We start from the raw sequence: 17544 nt of genomic DNA, 5'->3' as shown, positions 1-17544 counted from the left end.
GAAAGGCTCATTTGCATTTGCTCGTTTTTGAAAAAAAAAAACACGTTACTGTAATCTACATTGCAGCGCCTACCTGCTGCAATACGAGATAGGGGTTTGAAAATCTGGTGACAGAGACTCTTTAAGGTCCATTAAACAGAAAATAAAAGGTACCGTTTTTCTTTTACAAGAAGTAATTTCTATAGTAATCATGTATGCATCGCGTGGGTGCATGTAGTATTTCTAGCAATTTAAACTGGCATAGGTACAGCACCTTTCCTTAAATATTTGCAGCCCACGAACCAGTCCCTCCAGACACAGAAGATCATAGCGGTTGGCGGGAACATCAATCTTGAAGAGAACGATATCTGATGCTGTATCAACTTTTCCATCGCCTTTTTCCTTGCTGAGGATTTCTCTCTCAGACGTCTGGAATGGTCAAAAACGAAGCGATGAATAACTTGACTAATGAGGACTTCAGATCTCCTCCCGCACATTAGTCATAACCACAGGAGAAAAGGAAGCTGAGATCTAGGGAGCTGTTTAGCAAGGAGTTACTTTTGGCTAGGTGAACTTCCCTCCCTGGCTAACAATATTGTGGCTTTGCATTAACGGGTTGTCCGGTTTCAGTAAATGGATGTTTTTTTTGTATTATTAAAAGTTATACAATTTTCCCAATATACTTTCTGTATTAAATTCCTCACAGTTCTCTGCTTGTCATTCAGTAGAAACCTTCATTGTTTACTTCAAGTGGATACAATTCTGTCCATGGTCATGTGATGGACACACAGGTGCACGGCTCGTTACAGTAGGTGTATCAGAGCTGTGTCTTCTAACGATCCCAGTACCTGTGTGTCCATCACATGGAATTACTAAAGTATATTCGAAAACTGTATAACTTTTAATAATACATTAAAAATAACAATTATTTTTCCCTTTAAGGAGGGGAAAAAAAACAACCACTATTGACCCCCCTTTTTATTTGTTCACCTTATACCTCAGCTTTCTGGAACACTCTGAGTATGACCTCAAGGGAAGTGGGAACTTGACTGGCATGAAGCCAAAATACATTTTCATGTTTTTGGGTCAAAGCCTGCTCGCTGGGAGCCCCACAGTTCACTACAATCGGGGTCCAGAGCCCTTCGTTCCTCCTCACTGCACGACCGCAGTGAGAAAGATTTTAAATGAAGTTGTGATCAGACGTACGCCCTGCCCATTCAATGTCTATGGGGCCGATGCGGAGTACGGCCTTTTCCATCGGCCCCATTGACATTGAATGGAACTGCAGAGGGCATGCGTGTCCATCGCTCCATTGAATCTCCTCCTCACTGCGGTCGGCTTGGGACTCTACTCCCAGTGATGGGTGGGGCCCCCAGAAATCAGACATTTACCATGTAACCTGTGGCTAGGAGATAAACGTCCTTCGTGGGATAATCCCGTTAAACAAGTACGATTACTTACAATCTCATCTAACTCCAATCCAAATTGAAAGCAGAGCTCATCAAACTCTTCATCAGCTGGAAAGAGAAAAAGAGATAAGGTCACATATCCCTTGTACATACAAGTTTTTATAAAAACACGAGGTGGTGACAAACCCTTACGTCATACCTTACCACGCATGCAAATCAATGCCAATAGATGGTTGAAAAGTCATGCAGTTTAAAAGCTATGGACATTTTGAGGGCATTTTTAAAAATAAATAGGTCAGTGTGATTAGTGGAAGTTTGTAATTAGTCTTTATTAAAGAATCGTTTTACTTTTGGAGATACAGCTGTTCTGTATTATCTATACAGAGAAGCTGTATCATTTGTTTACACGGAATCCATCAGTCCATAACTTTAAAGAGGCTCTGTCACCAGATTTTGCAGCCCCTATCTGCTATTGCAGCAGATAGGCGCTGCAATGTAGATAAGAGTAACGTTTTTATTTTTAAAAAACGAGCATTTTTGGCCAAGTTATGACCATTTTTGTAGTTATGCAAATGAGGCTTGCAAAAGTCCAAGTGGGTGTGTTTAAAAGTAAAAGTCCAAGTGGGCGTGTATTATGTGCGTACATCGGGGCGTTTTTAATACTTTTACTAGCTGGGCGCTCTGAAGAGAAGTAACATCCTCTTCTCTTCAGAACGCCCAGCTTCTGACAGTGCAGATCTGTGACGTCACTCACAGGTCCTGCATCGTGTCGGCCACATCGGCACCAGAGGCTACAGTTGATTCTGCAGCAGCATCAGCGTTTGCAGGTAAGATCGACTTACCTGCAAACGCTGATGCTGCTGCAGAATCAACTGTAGCCTCTGGTGCCGACACGATGCAGGACCTGTGAGTGACGTCACAGATCTGCACTGTCAGAAGCTGGGCGTTCTGAAGAGAAGTGGATGATACTTCTATACACAACGCCCAGCTAGTAAAAGTAGTAAACACGCCCCGATGTACGCACATAATACACGCCCAGTTGTACTTTTACTTTTCAACACGCCCAGTTGTACTTTTGCAAGCCTCATTTGCATAAATACAAAAATGGCCATAACTTGGCCAAAAATGCTCGTTTTTTAAAAATAAAAACGTTACTGTAATCTACATTGCAGCGCCGATCTGCTGCAATAGCAGATAGGGGCTGCAAAATCTGGTGACAGAGCCTCTTTTGATGTGACCGATTACAGGTGGATCTTGCGTGTCTCCCCCGACACTGAACCCGTCAGGTCCTCAGGACTGACGGATTCAGTGTAAAACGAGAGACAGCTGCTCTGTACAGAGAACACAGAACAGCTGTATCTCCAAAAGTAAAACGATTTTTATAATAAAGACTAATTACAAAGTTACACTAATCACACTGACTGATCTATTGATTTTAAAAAAATGCCCACAAAAGAGTGTCCATCACCTTTAATAGTATGAGATATCTGTAGAACATTTTAAAGGGTCCTATACCATCAGTAAATGGCCCTACAGAGGCTGGAACTCTATAATACACACTCCGAGCAGAGACCATGGGGTAATGTGAACGCAAGTCGTCTCTGTAATAGAAAAGTAGGCGGCCATAGACAACTGGCAAGACGTACAATTATGACAAATATTCCCATCGTCCGCCATTAATAATTTTCTTTCATCCAAAAGATCAACTGCTGATAAATAATCTGTGATAAAAATGATCATCTGTGTTGGATTATTTTCAGGAAATCGTAATCCGACATTTTTATTACGACTGCCTGATCAGCGATTAAAAAAATAGCTGGCTCATAGTTTAAAGGGACAATCTTTATGCATGGCAGAATATCATTGTAATGCTGTCAGCTACAAGTAACGGTGGATGATGAATTGGCCCTCCAGCTGACATTTAGTCTTCATCTCACGTCTATGGCCAGTGTTTCATGGTAATAATACGTGCCGCAATTATCGCACTGTCAGAACGTGGTAGATCACCGTGTTATCACCACTAATGATGACGTATGGGGGGGGGCATTAAATAAAAAACGTACATGCAATTCAATGCTTCCTCCATATAAGAATTATAACAACTAGTTATATCTGGGCTTCCCCCTGTGTGCAGTATACAGAACACCACATACTGTATGTCCGGCCGAGGGCCTGGTACAGGAGATCTCGCTTCACACTGACAGTCGGCATGGTTCAGCTGCAGCGCCGGCATAGGGAAGGACCTCAGAGCCGGGAGAGTAAACTTTCCCCCAAACTAGTGCGTCCTCGGCGCCTGACGAGATATAAATGCGGCTAACGACATCCAATGTCCCATGTAACATTCTGTGCACTATGCGTGATTTATATAGTTCTATAATTGTACACTATAAAGTATACATTTCTATCATAAAGGGTTATTCGTTTTAATCTGACAACAGGCATTAATGTAGCCACCCGTACACGCTTTACTCTGTATTGCATCATTTTCACGTCAGACCCTTTCCTTTAACAAATCAGAATGGGTTAATTAGCGCTCGACCAATCGCTGAATGGCCTTATATGGAGGCTTGCAACGCAAGGCGGGGTCCAGATAAGAGTTGACTCTGAAGTCGTCAGCAGAAGCAGCTGGAGAGCGGTGAGAAGCCGGTGTCTGCATCCGCTGTCTCTCCAGCTGTTGTGGTGCGGGAATGATATTTCTAGGTTACACGTCCCGTATGGGGTTTATGCCATTTTGTTATTTACTCCTTTAACCCCTTAAAGGCATTGTGTTGCCAGAAAAACATGTTTTTTTTTTTTAAATTAAACATTTAGTGTGTGGGTGATTAAACATTGTTCAAATTTTTTTTATTTTTTTCACGAGTCAGGAAATATTATAAATTAATTCTAATTTATAATATTTCCCATTGCTGGTCACTAGATGGAGCTATTCCCAAAATTGCAGCATTGCAAAATTGGGTAAAAAGCCCTCGCTCTAGTGAGCTCTCAGCATCCCCCCCTCCTTTATCCTGGCTAGTGCCGGGATAAACGAGGGGTTTGAACGGTCTAACCTCCCCTACACTGTGTGTCGCCATTTTTTGAGCTAACACACAGTGTAGAAGGTTAACATACAATAGTAAACGTACACAAACACGAACATACATTGAAATCTCTTACCTGCTCCTGCCGCCGCGGCTCCCTCCAGCCCGTCCGCTCCGTCTGCTGCCGCTGGTCCAAGTGCACAAGTCCGGAAGCCGCGACCGGAAGTAGTAATCTTACTGTCCGGCCGCGACTTCCGGTCCACAGGAAAATGGCGCCGGACGGCGCCAATTTCAAATTGGACTGTGTGGGAGCGGCGCATGCGCAGTTCCCACACAGACGGCGTACACAGAAGTGGATGGGACGGGAGCCGTTCGCAGTCCCTATGGGACTGTGACTGCCGTATTCCATGTCTGTATGTGTCGTTAATCGACACATACAGAAATGGAACAAAAAATGGCAGCCCCCATAGGGAAGAAAAAGTGTAAAAATAAGAAAAAGTAAAACACAAAACACACAAATAAATATAAACGTTTTTAATAAAGCACTAACATCTTTAACATATGAAAAATAAATTTGTGATGACACTGTTCCTTTAAGGACGCAGCCACCTTTGGACCATATAACGGCCTCATTTTTTAAATCTTACATGTGTTACTTTATGTGGTAATAACTCCGGAATGCTTTTACCTATCCAAGCGATTCTGAGATTGTTTTCTCGTGACATATTGTACTTTATGTTAGTGGAAAAATTTGGTCGATAAATTCAATATATATTTGTGAAAAACACCAAAATGTAGAGAAAATTTGCAAAAATTAGCATTTTTCTAAATTCAAATGTATCTGCTTGTAAGACAGATCGTAATAACACACAAAATAGTGACTAGTTAACATTTCCCATATGTCTACTTTATGTTTGCATCATTTTTTCAACATCCTTTTATTTTTCTAGGACGTTACAAGGCTTAGAACTTTAGCAGCAATTTCTCGCATTTTCAAGAAAATTTGAAAAGCCTATTTTTTTAGGGATCAGTTCAGTTCTGAAGTGGCTTTGAGGGCCTTATATATTAGGAACCACCACAAATCACCCCATTTTAAAAACTGCACCGCTTAAAGTATTCAAAACAGCATTTAGAAAGTTTCTTAACCCTTTATGCGTTTCACAGGAATTAAAGCAAAGTGGAAGGGAAATTTGCAAATTTCATTTTTTTTTTGCAGAAATTCCATCTTAATCCATTTTCCCTGTAATACAGAAGGTTTTTACCAGAGAAACACAACTGAATATTTATTGCCCTGATTCTGAAGTTTTTAGAAATATCCCACATGTGGCCCCAGTGCGCTACTGGACTGAAACACAGTCCTCAGAAGCAAAGGAGCACCTAGAGGATTTTGGGGCCTTCCTTTTCTTAAATTATATTTCAGGCACCATGTCAGGTTAGAAGAGGTCTTGTGGTGCAAAAACAAAGGAAACCCCCCAAAAGTGACTCCATTTGGGAAACTACACCCCTAGAGGAATTCATCTAGGGGTGTAGTGAGTATTTTGACGCCCCAGGTATTTCATAGATTTCATTAGAATTGGGCAGTGAAAATGAAAAATGACATTATTTTTCAATAAGATGTAGCTTTACCTGAGATTTTTTTTTTTTTTCAACAAATAAATGATGAAAAGCACCCCAATATTTGTAAAGCAACTTCTCCAGAGTACGGAAATACCCCATATGTGGTAATAAACCACTGTATGAATACACATCAGGGCTCAGAAGGGAAGGAGCGCCATTTAGCTTCTGGAGTACAGATTTTGCTGGATTAATTTCTCGGCACCATGTCTCATTTGTAAAGCTCCCAAGGTACCAGTACAGTGGTAACCCCCCAAAAGTGACTCCATTTGGGAAACTACACCCCTAGAGGAATTCAACAAGGGGTGTAGTGAGCATTTCGACCCCCCAGGTGTTTCATAGATTTCATTAGAATTGTGCAGTAAAAATGAAAAATGTAATTTTTTTCCACTAAGATGTAGCTTTAGGTCAAAATGTTTCATTTTCTCATCAAATAAAGGAGAAAAAGCACCGTAACATTTGCAAAGAAACTTCTCCAGAGTACGGAAATACCCCATATGTGGTAATAAACCACTGTATGAATACACATCAGGGATCAGAAGGGAAGGAGCGCCATTTGGCGAGCAGATTTTGCTGGATTGGTTTTTCTGCACCATGTCGCTTTTGCAAAGCCCCTTAGGTACCAGTACAGTGGAAACTACCCAAAAGTGACTCCATTTGGCAAACTACACCCATTGAGGAATTCATCTAGGGGTGTAGTGAGCATTTTGACCCCACAGGTGTCTCATAGATTTTATTACAAATGGGCAATGAAAATGAAAAATTACATTATTTTCCAATAACACGAAGCATTAGTTCAAAATGTTTCATTTTCTCAACAAATAAAAGAGAAAAAGCACCGTAACATTTGTAAAGCAACTTCTCCGGAGTACGGAAATACCTCACATGTGGTCATAAACTGCTATTTGGACACACAGCAATGCTCTAAGGCCTCATTTACACGAACGTGATATACGTCCGTGCGACTCGCGTGCTTTTCACGCGGGTCGCACGGACCTATACAAGTCTATGGGGGCATGCAGACAGTCCGTGAGTTTTGCTCAGCGTGAGTGCGCTGAAAAAAACTCACGACATGTTCTACAATTCTGCGTTTTTCGCGCATCACGCACCCATTGAAGTCAATGGGTGCGTGAAAACCACGAAGGTCGCACGGAAGCACTTCCGTGCGAACTACGTGATTCGCACAAGAGCTGTCAAACTCTGAATGTAAACAGAAAAGCACCACGTGCTTTTCTGTTTACAAACATCCAAACGGAGTGTCTTAGAGATGAGCGAACCGAACTTCACCGGGTTCGGCCGAACTCGTTTTGACCGAACCCGGCAGGAGACAGTCACTGTCCAGGGTGCTGAAAGAGTAAAACTGGTTCAGCACCCTGGACAGTGACTTCCGATCACAATATACATGAACGTGTTAAAAAAAAAAGAAGTTCTGATTTACCGATAACTCCCGGCTTCTTCCTCCAGTCTGACCTCCCGGGATGACAATTCAGTCCAAGTGACAGCTGCAGCCAATCACAGGCCAAGCACAGGCTGCAGCCAATCACAGGCTGCAGCGGTCACATGAACTGCCGCGTCATCCAGGGAGGTGGGGCCGGATGTCAAGAGAGGGACGCGTCACCAAGGCAACGGCCGGGAGACCGGACTGGAGGAAGCAGGAAGTTCTTGGTAAGTATGAACGTCTTTTTTTTATTCACAGGGTGCTGTATATTGTGATCGGAATTCACTGTCGAGTGTGCTGAAAGAGTTACTGCCGATCAGTTAACTCTTTCAGCACCCTGGACAGTGACTGACGTCGACTAGCCTCATCTCTATGATGGCGGCTGCGCGAAAATCACGCAGCCGCGCATCATACACTGATGACACACGGAGCTGTCAAGTGCCTTTTGCGCACGCAAAACGCGGCGTTTTTTTGCGTGCGCAAAACACACACGCTCGTGTAAATGAGGCCTGAAGGGAAGGTGCGCCATTTAGTATTTGGAGTGGAGATTTTACAAGATTAGTTTTTTGACACCATGTTGCATTGAGCTATAGTATCAGTACAGTGGTACCCCTGAAAAATTACCCCGTTTTGGAAACTAGATCCCTCAAAGAATTGATCTAGGGGTGTAGTTGCATTTTGACCGCACAAGTGTTTTGCAAAAATGAGTAAACTATAGATGTTGCATATTGAAAATTGCCGTTTTCCACAGATATGCCATTTCAGTGCCCAATGTGTTGTGCCCAGCTTGTACCACCGTAGACACATATCCCATAAATTGTTAAGCGGGTTCTCCAGAATACAGTAGTTCCCTATATGTGGTCATAAATTTCCGTTTGGGTACACTGCCAGGCTCAGTTGAACCACCATTTGGCTTTTGAAGCGCAGATTTTGCTTGGTGTATTAGTGATATTTCAGTTTATAATGTGGGGGCATATGTGAGCTGTGCGGAGTACATCAGGGTATATGTAAGCTGTGCAGTACATCAGGGTATATGTAAGCTGGGCGGAGTACATCAGGGTATATGTAATCTGTGAGGAGTACATCAGGGTATATGTAAACTGAGCGGAGTACATCAGGGTATATGTAATCTGTGAGGAGTACATCAGGGTATATGTAAACTGTGGAGTACATCAGGGTATATGTAATCTGTGCGGAGTACATCAGGGTATATGTAAGCTGGGCGGAGAACATCAGGGTATATGTAAGCTGGGCGGAGTACATCAGGGTATATGTAACCTGTGCGGAGTACATCAGGGTATATGTAAACTGTGCGGAGTACATCAGGGTATATGTAAATGGGGCGGAGTACATCAGGGCCTATGTAAGCTGGGCGGAGTGCATCAGGGTATATGTAAGCTTGGCAGAGTGCATCAGGTCATAATAGGATGATGTAATAATGGGGTGAATGAATAATCCATGGATTGGTGTGTTGCGCTATGAACCAATCCTTTATGCACAGGCCGGGTTATTGGGTATTATACAAAATATCTGCGCTCACATATTGCCTAATCTTTGACTTCTTCACTAGCCCTATAAGCCGCACAAGGTCTTAAAGTTTCCTCATCTCCGCTGCATCTACAGGGTCCACCTGTGGGGTCCAGCAAATGACGATGTGGGGTATTTAGTGAAATTCTACTGGACCTAAAAATGAGTCTGGGCCGTCATTTAGAATAATTTTGCATCATTGCGTTTTGAGAGTCATAACGTGTTATTTTTCCGGTGACGGAGCTGTGTGAGGGCGCGTTTTTTGTGGAACGAGCTGTCATTTTTATTGGTTCTATTTTGGGGTGCATGCGATTTTTTTATCACTATTTATTCCATTTTTTGGGAGGTGAGGAAACCAAAAAACAGCAATGCTAGCACGTTTTTTTTGTTTTTTTTTTACAGTGTTCACCGTGCAGTATAAACAACATGTTAACTTCATTCTGCGGGGCGATACGAATACAGCGACACCAAATTTATATTGTTTTCTTACGTTTCCACAATAAAAATACTCTTTTCTAAAAAAATCATGTTTTAGTGTCGCCATTTTCTGACAGCCATAACTTTTTTATTTTTTAGTTGATATCGCTGCGGGAGGGCTTGTTTTATGTGTGACGAACTGTAGTTTCTATTGGTACCATTTTGCGTTACTTGCAACTTTTTGATCACTTTTTAGTAAATTTTTTTTGAGACAAGATGACCAAAAAATAAAATACTGTCATTGTTTTTTATTAAAATTTTTTACGGTGTTCACCGTGCGGTAAAAATAATGTGATATTTTTATAGATCAGGCCGTTCCGAATGCGGTGATACCTATTATGTATAGTTTTTTTTTCATATTTTATTTTTTTTCTAATAATAAAGGAGTTGATCAGGGAAACAGGGCAAGTGTTGTTTTTATTATTTATTTATTATTTATTAACTTTTCTTTATTTATTTTTCTTTCACATTTTTTTTTACATTTTTAACTTTTTCTTTTACACTGACCTGGGGACTTGAAGATCTGGTCTTCTGATCCCCGGTACGATGCACTGCACTACTTATGTAGTGCAGTGCATCGTAATTGTCATTTTTCATTTGACTGTTAGCCGATTAGGTCCTGCCTCGGGCAGGACCTAATAGGCTACCGTACCTTGGCAACCAGGAAGCCTAATAACGGCTTCCTGGTTGCCATAGCAACAATCGCCACCCGCGATCCATCGCGGGGAGGCCCGGAGGGTAAAGAGGGAGCTCCCTCCCTCTGTAAACCACTTCAATGCTTCGGACGTCATTGACAGCCGCATTGAAGGGGTTAAATGGCTGCGATCGGCGGTAACAGCCATCGCAGCCATTGCAGCGGCATGTCAGCTGTGTATAACAGCTGACAGCCGCTGAAGATAAAGCGCTCACAGCTCCTGTGCTCGCTTTATCTGCTGGGCGTAACTGTACGCCCGAGTGCGGGAAATCACTTGCTATTTGGACGTACAGTTACGCCCGTGTGCGGGAAGGGGTTAAGGGGCAAGAGATGTCTTTAGTCTTCCACAATATGTTTACTGTGAATTTCTTACACGCTCTACATTACACGTTTCTGCACTGGATACATAACAGATTAATGATAATATTTCTTGTGACGGGTGATTTAAGGGTAATTCACACCACAGGGTCCGCGTGTCGGACGTTTTTCTCGGCCGGTTTGCATCCGTTCCGGGCCCTGTTGCCGTTTTTAACGGCTGTTTTTGACCCATTTTGTATCCGTTTTTGTCCCTGTCCGTTTTAAAATTGGATGAATTTCATTTGTTAGGGCCTGTTCACATCACCGTTTGCATTCCGTTTGGCTTTCCGTTTATCTCTTCCGTCAGAGGAACAGACAAACGGAAAGTAGACGTTCTGTTTGTATTACCATTGATTTCAATGGAATTTATTAAAGCGTCCGTTGGCATCAGTTTGCTTCCGTTCCGTTAGGGATCCGTTTTTTGGACGGAAACAATAACGCAGCCTGCAGCACTATTGTTTCCGTTGATAAAACGGATCCCTAACGGAAATGACATTTCCGTTTTTGTTTTATCATTGAAGTTAATGGGCCAACGGAAGCAGATGGAAGCAAACTGAAGGCATTCCGTTATGCTTTCCGTCAAACACATCATTTTGCAGAGCTGAGCATGTTTACAAATTGTTGCAACTTGTAGTGTCTGCAAAAAACACGGACACTCCATTTTGAGCAGAGAAGTGCTCACTCTACCAAAAAAAAAGGTATTTTGGGGTTTTGTCATTGTTTTTAGATTTAACATTTTACACGCCTGTTCACATCAGCGTTGGCTTTCCGTTCCGGGGTTCCGTCTGAGTTTTCCGTCGGGTGAACATCGCAACGGAAAGTCAAACTGAAACCACAGCTTCCGTTTCAATCACCATTGATATCAATGGTGATGGAAACGTTTCTGTCCGTCACCAGTCGACTATGCATTTGGCTGTTTTGGGGTGTATATGGCTATTGAAGCGGTCTGCTCTGTGGGCTCTCTATGTATTTGGCTGTTTTGGGGTGTATATGGGTATTGCAGCGGTGTGTAAATATGACTTTTTAAAGGACGCTGCCAAAAATGTTATATTTTCTTTGCACACAGCATATAGGACACTTGTGCAGGCAGCATTTTTAAAGAATTTCTGGCACTATCCAAAGCACAATGATACTCTCCTCTGCAAGGTTTGCATTCAGATTTGATTTGGGAACATTCCTTCTTCCTGGTCATCTCTTTCCTTCATCCAATAGGAGTTTTTAACCCCTAGGCGCACCAGGATGCAACTGTACGTCTCAGCGGCCAGTGTCTTAGCTCACAGGGACATACAGTTACTGAGTGGGTCCCGGTGCACACTGTCGGTGGCAGTGTGCACCGGGAACGGGGAGGACAGCTGTCCCCAACAGCTGACACTCCCCAGTCACCGGTATTGGACCCGTAAAAGCGGTCCAATGCCGGCGATCGATGTAATCGGCAGATCTGACAGATCCACCGATTACATCGCTTCTGCAAATAAAGTTTTCAAAACTGTTTCTGGACTTGAAATTAGTCCGGAAACAGTTACTATGGGACCCTCCCCCCCCGTCCCATGCCCCATGTGACCCCCCCCCTCCGTCCCATGCCCCATGTGACCCCCCCCCCTGTCCCATGCCCCATGTGACCAGCAGTGAACCAATAGAAGAGGTGATTGGTGAGTCTGTTCAGACCCACCAATCACAGTGCGTTTTTCACCCAGAGCGGGTGAAAAATAACGGACACAGGCTCTGATCTCTTAGTAGGTGAAGAGAAGTTGGAGAGATCAGAGCCTGTGTCGTGTTGTGTGCCCCACACAAAGTGAAAAAAAGAATCAACCCCTAATTTCACTGTTCCTAGTGTGTGACCCCATACACCTCCCAGTGTATAAGGGAGATTTTCTTTTTTTCATCCAATTTGTTAGCGTCAATCTGCAGTGCTCTAGCGTTAGTTGTCAGTTGGCTTCAATCCGTAGCGTCAGTTTGGCAGTTAGTGTCAATCCGTCACTGTTAGTCGCGTCACTTGTCAGCGTCAATCCGTCACTGTCAGTCTCGTCACTTGTCAGCGTCAATCCATCACTGTTAGTCGCGTCACTCGTCAGTTAGTGTCAATCCGTCACTGTCAGTCTCGTCACTTGTCAGCGTCAATCCGTCACTGTTAGTCGCGTTACTCGTCAGTTAGTGTCAATCCGTCACTGTCAGTCTCGTCACTTGTCAGTTAGTGTCAATCCGTCACTGTCAGTCTCGTCACTTGTCAGTTAGTAAGTGGTACTAAGGGGGGATTCACACGAGCGTGATTTGGCAGCGTGTAGGGCGCGTGGTTTTCGCGCGGCACGCAATGCCCTATAGAAGTCTATGGGGCAGTACACACAGTCCGTGTATTTTGCGCAGCGTTTGTTCGCTGCGCAAAATACGCGACAGGTTCAATAACTCTGCGTATTTCACGCATCACGCACCCATTGAAGTCAATGGGTGCGTGAAAACCAGGCAGGTCGCACGGAAGCACTTCCGTGCGAACAGCGCACGAGCTGTCAAAAGGATGAATGGAAACAGAAAAGCACCACGTGCTTTTCTGTTTCCAAGCATCCAAACGGAGTGAACCCAGACAACCGAAGCTAACTTCACCGGGTTCGGCCAAACTCGTTTTGGCCGAACCCGGCAAAAAAATTTCCGGTCCGCGACGTCGGGAGACATTCACTGTGCATGGTGCTGAAAGAGTTAAACTGTTTCAGCACCATGGACAGTGACTTGCGATCCCAAAATACATGAACCTGTAAAAAAAAACGAAGTTCTAACTTACCGATTACTCCTGTCTCCTTCCTGCAGTCCGACCTCCCGGGATGACACTTCAGTTCAAGTGACAGCTCCAGCCAATCACAGGCCAAGCACAGGCTGCAGCCAATCACAGGCTGCAGCGGTCACTTGGACTGCCGCGTCATCCAGGGAGGTGGGGCCCGATGTCAAGAGAGGCGCGTCACCAAGGACGCGTCACCAAGGCAACGGCCGGGAAGTTCTCGGTAAGTAGGAACTTTATCTTTTTTTTTACAGGTTTTTCGCTGTTGTGTTCGGCATTCACTGTCGAGGGTGCTGAAAGATTTAGCTCTTTCAGCACCTTGGACAGTGACGGGCGTTGACAAGCCTCATCTCTATGATGCCGGCTGCGCGAAAATCACGCAGCCGCGCATCAGACACGCATGACACACGCAGCTGTCAAATGGTTTTTGCGCTCGCAAAACGCCGCGTTGTTTGCGCGCGCAAAAACGCAACGTTCGTGTGAATCTGCCCTAAGTGTTATAAAAAAAACAAAACCCAAAAAAAATTATTTGTGTTTTCTATGAAAAAAAATAAAAAAAAATTATTCGTGTTTCAGCGTTAGTTAGTGTTTTAGTATGAAAAAACAAAAAAAAATCTTTGTTATACAACGTAACGTTGTTACAGCTACGTGTGTATAAACTACATATATACACACACACAAATTAATAAAATGTCTGCGAAGCGTTACATCGCTGAAGAGGCGTATGCCATGATCACATCCGATACGGGCTTAGCGAGTGGTGAGGAAGCAGAGTTCTTTCTCTCGTCCTCCTCCTCCTCCTCTAGTGACAGCGAGGAACCTCCTCGTAGTCGCAGGAGGGTTAGTGCCCAAGTTCTGCCTGACCCTGAAACTGCCGTTCTGCCTGACCCTGGTACTGCCAGCAGTGATTGGTCACCCCCAACCAATTACATCCCCCAAATCCCAGAATTTACTGCTGCAGCAGGAATTAATGTGCAGGCGGAGGGGCTGCCTGTAATTGAATATTTCAAATTGTTCTTTACCGACAATTTGACAGAGCTTATGGTGGACCAAACCAACATCTACGCCCACCAATTTATAGCCGAACACCCAAACTCATTTTATGCCCAGCCCAATCGTTGGCAACCAACTAATTGTGCAGAAATGCAAAAATATTGGGGGTTAGTTCTCAACATGGGTCTCATTAAAAAGCCCAAAGTGAGATCCTACTGGTCCACGGACATTCTTTATCATTGTCTATTGTACCGCAATACAATGACCAGACCCCGCTTTGAGGCCCTCCAAAAATTTCTGCACTTTAGTGACAACTCCCTATGCCCCCCCCCCAGGATGACCCCCAATTTCGACAGACTTTTTAAAATTAAGTCCCTCATAAACTTTTTTTCCCAAAAGTTTCCTGGAATCTACACCCCCGACAAAGAGATTTCAGTTGATGTATCCCTGGTGCACTTTAAGGGTAGGCTGAAGTTTCACCAATATTTGCCCAATAAGCTTGCCAGGTACGGAATCAAGGTCTACAAGCTGTGTGAGTCTGAGACCGGATACACACACGCGTTCCGGATCTATGAGGGGAAGGACAGGACAATACAGCCCCCAAATTGCCCCCCCCCCGTACTGTCCACAACAGGGAAGGTAGTGTGGGACCTCCTACACCCACTGTTAGATCAGGGGCACAACTTGTACTTGGACAACTGGTACACAAGTGTACCCCTGTTCAAATGTCTAAAAGACAAAAAAACAGTGGCATGGGGGACCGTCCGAAAAAAACAGCGGCACCTTCCCAAGACCCTCATCGGCCAATCCCTGCAAATTGGAGAAAGCAGGGCATTGCTGCAGGATGGGATCCTGTGTTTGAAATACCGGGATAAAAAAGATGTATGCATGCTGACATCTATGCATGATGCCAGCTGCACCCCTGTCCCCACATGTGGATTCACAACGTCCACGATGAAGCCTGCGTGCATTCAGGCATATAATAAATTCATGCGGGGGGTTGACCTGAATGACCATGTGTTAAAAGCATATAGTGCCATGCGGATAAGCAAAATTTGGTACAAAAAATTGTCCGTGTACCTTGTACAGATGGCACTGTACAATTCATTTTTAATTTTCCGTAAAGCTGGCCACCCGGGTACCTACTTGGAGTACCAAGAAAAAATTATTAAATTTCTATTGCTTGGAGACGAGGTGGGGGAAACATCTGCTGCTTCAAGTAGTTGCCGTATCGTTCCTGGGCAGCACTTTCCAAGATAAGTGCCTGCAACACCAAAAAAACGGCGGGCACAAAAAAGGTGCCGAGTCTGTGCAAAAAACACCTCCCTTTATCATTCTGGTCTTTTACCCATTTATAAAATTGGACACTCTAAAAAAAAATGTGTAACAAAACTAAAAACCCTCATTATACCCCTAGATGAATACCTAATACTATAACATATGTGTATGATGTGCACAATTTTTTAGGCCTATGCTTGTGGCTAAAAATCATCCAAGTAAAAATAAGGCCTCAAAATCCTTTTGGTGCTTCTTCACTTCCAGGCACTGCTATGTGTCCAGGCAACATATTTAGACCACTTTGGGGGTATTTCTAAAGTCAGAAGAAATACCCAATAAATATTGAGGCACTTTACTTCACTTATATGTTGTGTCTGAAAAATCTGCCCAAAAAAATGGTGCATTTGTAAAATATGTAACATTTTATTTTGCAAGCCAGAAAAAATATGGGGGTCATAAAAGTGATCACACCCCTACATAAATTCTTTGAGGGGTGCAGTTTCCAAAATGGGGTCACTTCACTGTACTGGAGCTCTGCAAACGCAACATGGCACCTGAAGACCATTCCAGCAAAATCTGTGCTACAAATTGCGCTCTTTCGTTTCTGAGCCCTGCCGTGGGTCCAAACAGTAGTTTATAATCACATATGGGGCATTACCGTAATCGGAAGAAATTGCTTTACAAATGTTGTGGTGCTTTTTCTCCGTCATTCCTTGTAAAAATTAAAAAATTCTATGTTTTTTCAGAAAAAAAGTAGATTTTCATCTTCACAGTCTATTTCCACTCAATTCTGCAAAAAAACTGTGGAGTCAAAATGCTAACTATACCACTATAAAAATTCCTTGAGGGGTATAGTTTCCAAAATGGGGTCACTTTTTGGGGGTTTCCACTGTTTTCATCCCTCAAGGGCGTTGCAAACACGACATGGCACCGACAAACATTCCAGCAAAATCTGCGCCCAGAACATCCAAATATTGCTCCTTCGTTTCTGAGCCGTGCTGTGGGTCTAAACAGCGGTTTATTACCACATATGGGGTATTGTCGTAATCGGGAGAAATTGCTGTACAAATGTTGTGGTGTTTTTTCTCCGTCATTCGCTGTAAAAATTAAAAAATTCTATGTTTTTTCAGAAAAAAGTAGATTTTCATCTTCACAGTCTATTTCCACTAAATTCTGCAAAAAAACTGTGGAGTCAAAATGCTAACTATACCACTATAAAAATTCCTTGAGGGGTATAGTTTCCAAAATGGGGTCACTTTTTGGGGGTTTCCACTGTTTTCATCCCTCAAGGGCGTTGCAAACACGACATGGCACCGACAAACATTCCAGCAAAATCTGCGCCCAGAACATCCAAATATTGCTCCTTCGTTTCTGAGCCGTGCTGTGGGTCTAAACAGCGGTTTATTACCACATATGGGGTATTGTCGTAATCGGGAGAAATTGCTGTACAAATGTTGTGGTGTTTTTTCTCCGTCATTCGTTGTAAAAATTAAAAAATTCTATGTTTTTTCAGAAAAAAGTAGATTTTCATCTTCACAGTCTATTTCCACTAAATTCTGCAAAAAAACTGTGGAGTCAAAATGCTAACTATACCACTATAAAAATTCCTTGAGGGGTATAGTTTCCAAAATGGGGTCACTTTTTGGGGGTTTCCACTGTTTTCATCCCTCAAGGGCGTTGCAAACACGACATGGCACCGACAAACATTCCAGCAAAATCTGCGCCCAGAACATCCAAATATTGCTCCTTCGTTTCTGAGCCGTGCTGTGGGTCTAAACAGCGGTTTATTACCACATATGGGGTATTGTCGTAATCGGGAGAAATTGCTGTACAAATGTTGTGGTGTTTTTTCTCCGTCATTCGCTGTAAAAATTAAAAAATTCTATGTTTTTTCAGAAAAAAGTAGATTTTCATCTTCACAGTCTATTTCCACTAAATTCTGCAAAAAAACTGTGGGGTCAAAATCCTAACTATACCACTAGAAAAATTCCTTGAGG

General features: G+C 43.3%; 1 protein-coding gene across 1 annotated transcript in view; it reads right to left on the bottom strand.

The window, feature by feature from the left end:
- The window catches only part of FARSB (phenylalanyl-tRNA synthetase subunit beta), a 42149-nt gene extending 38495 nt beyond the window's left edge, over nucleotides 1-3654 (bottom strand). The window contains exons 1-3 of the mRNA XM_075861422.1: nucleotides 3542-3654; nucleotides 1441-1496; nucleotides 254-408 (exon numbers count right to left, since the gene is read on the bottom strand). Coding sequence (XP_075717537.1) covers nucleotides 254-408; nucleotides 1441-1496; nucleotides 3542-3599 — 269 coding nt within the window. The 5' untranslated portion in view covers nucleotides 3600-3654. The remainder of the gene's footprint in view (nucleotides 1-253; nucleotides 409-1440; nucleotides 1497-3541) is intronic.
- Nucleotides 3655-17544: the final 13890 nt, after the last annotated feature.

This window comes from Rhinoderma darwinii, chromosome 4 (genome assembly GCF_050947455.1).
Source record: "Rhinoderma darwinii isolate aRhiDar2 chromosome 4, aRhiDar2.hap1, whole genome shotgun sequence".
Taxonomy (NCBI): domain Eukaryota; kingdom Metazoa; phylum Chordata; class Amphibia; order Anura; family Rhinodermatidae; genus Rhinoderma; species Rhinoderma darwinii.
The sequence above is the reverse complement of the archived record's forward strand: the minus strand, read 5'-3'. Positions and strand labels throughout refer to the sequence as shown.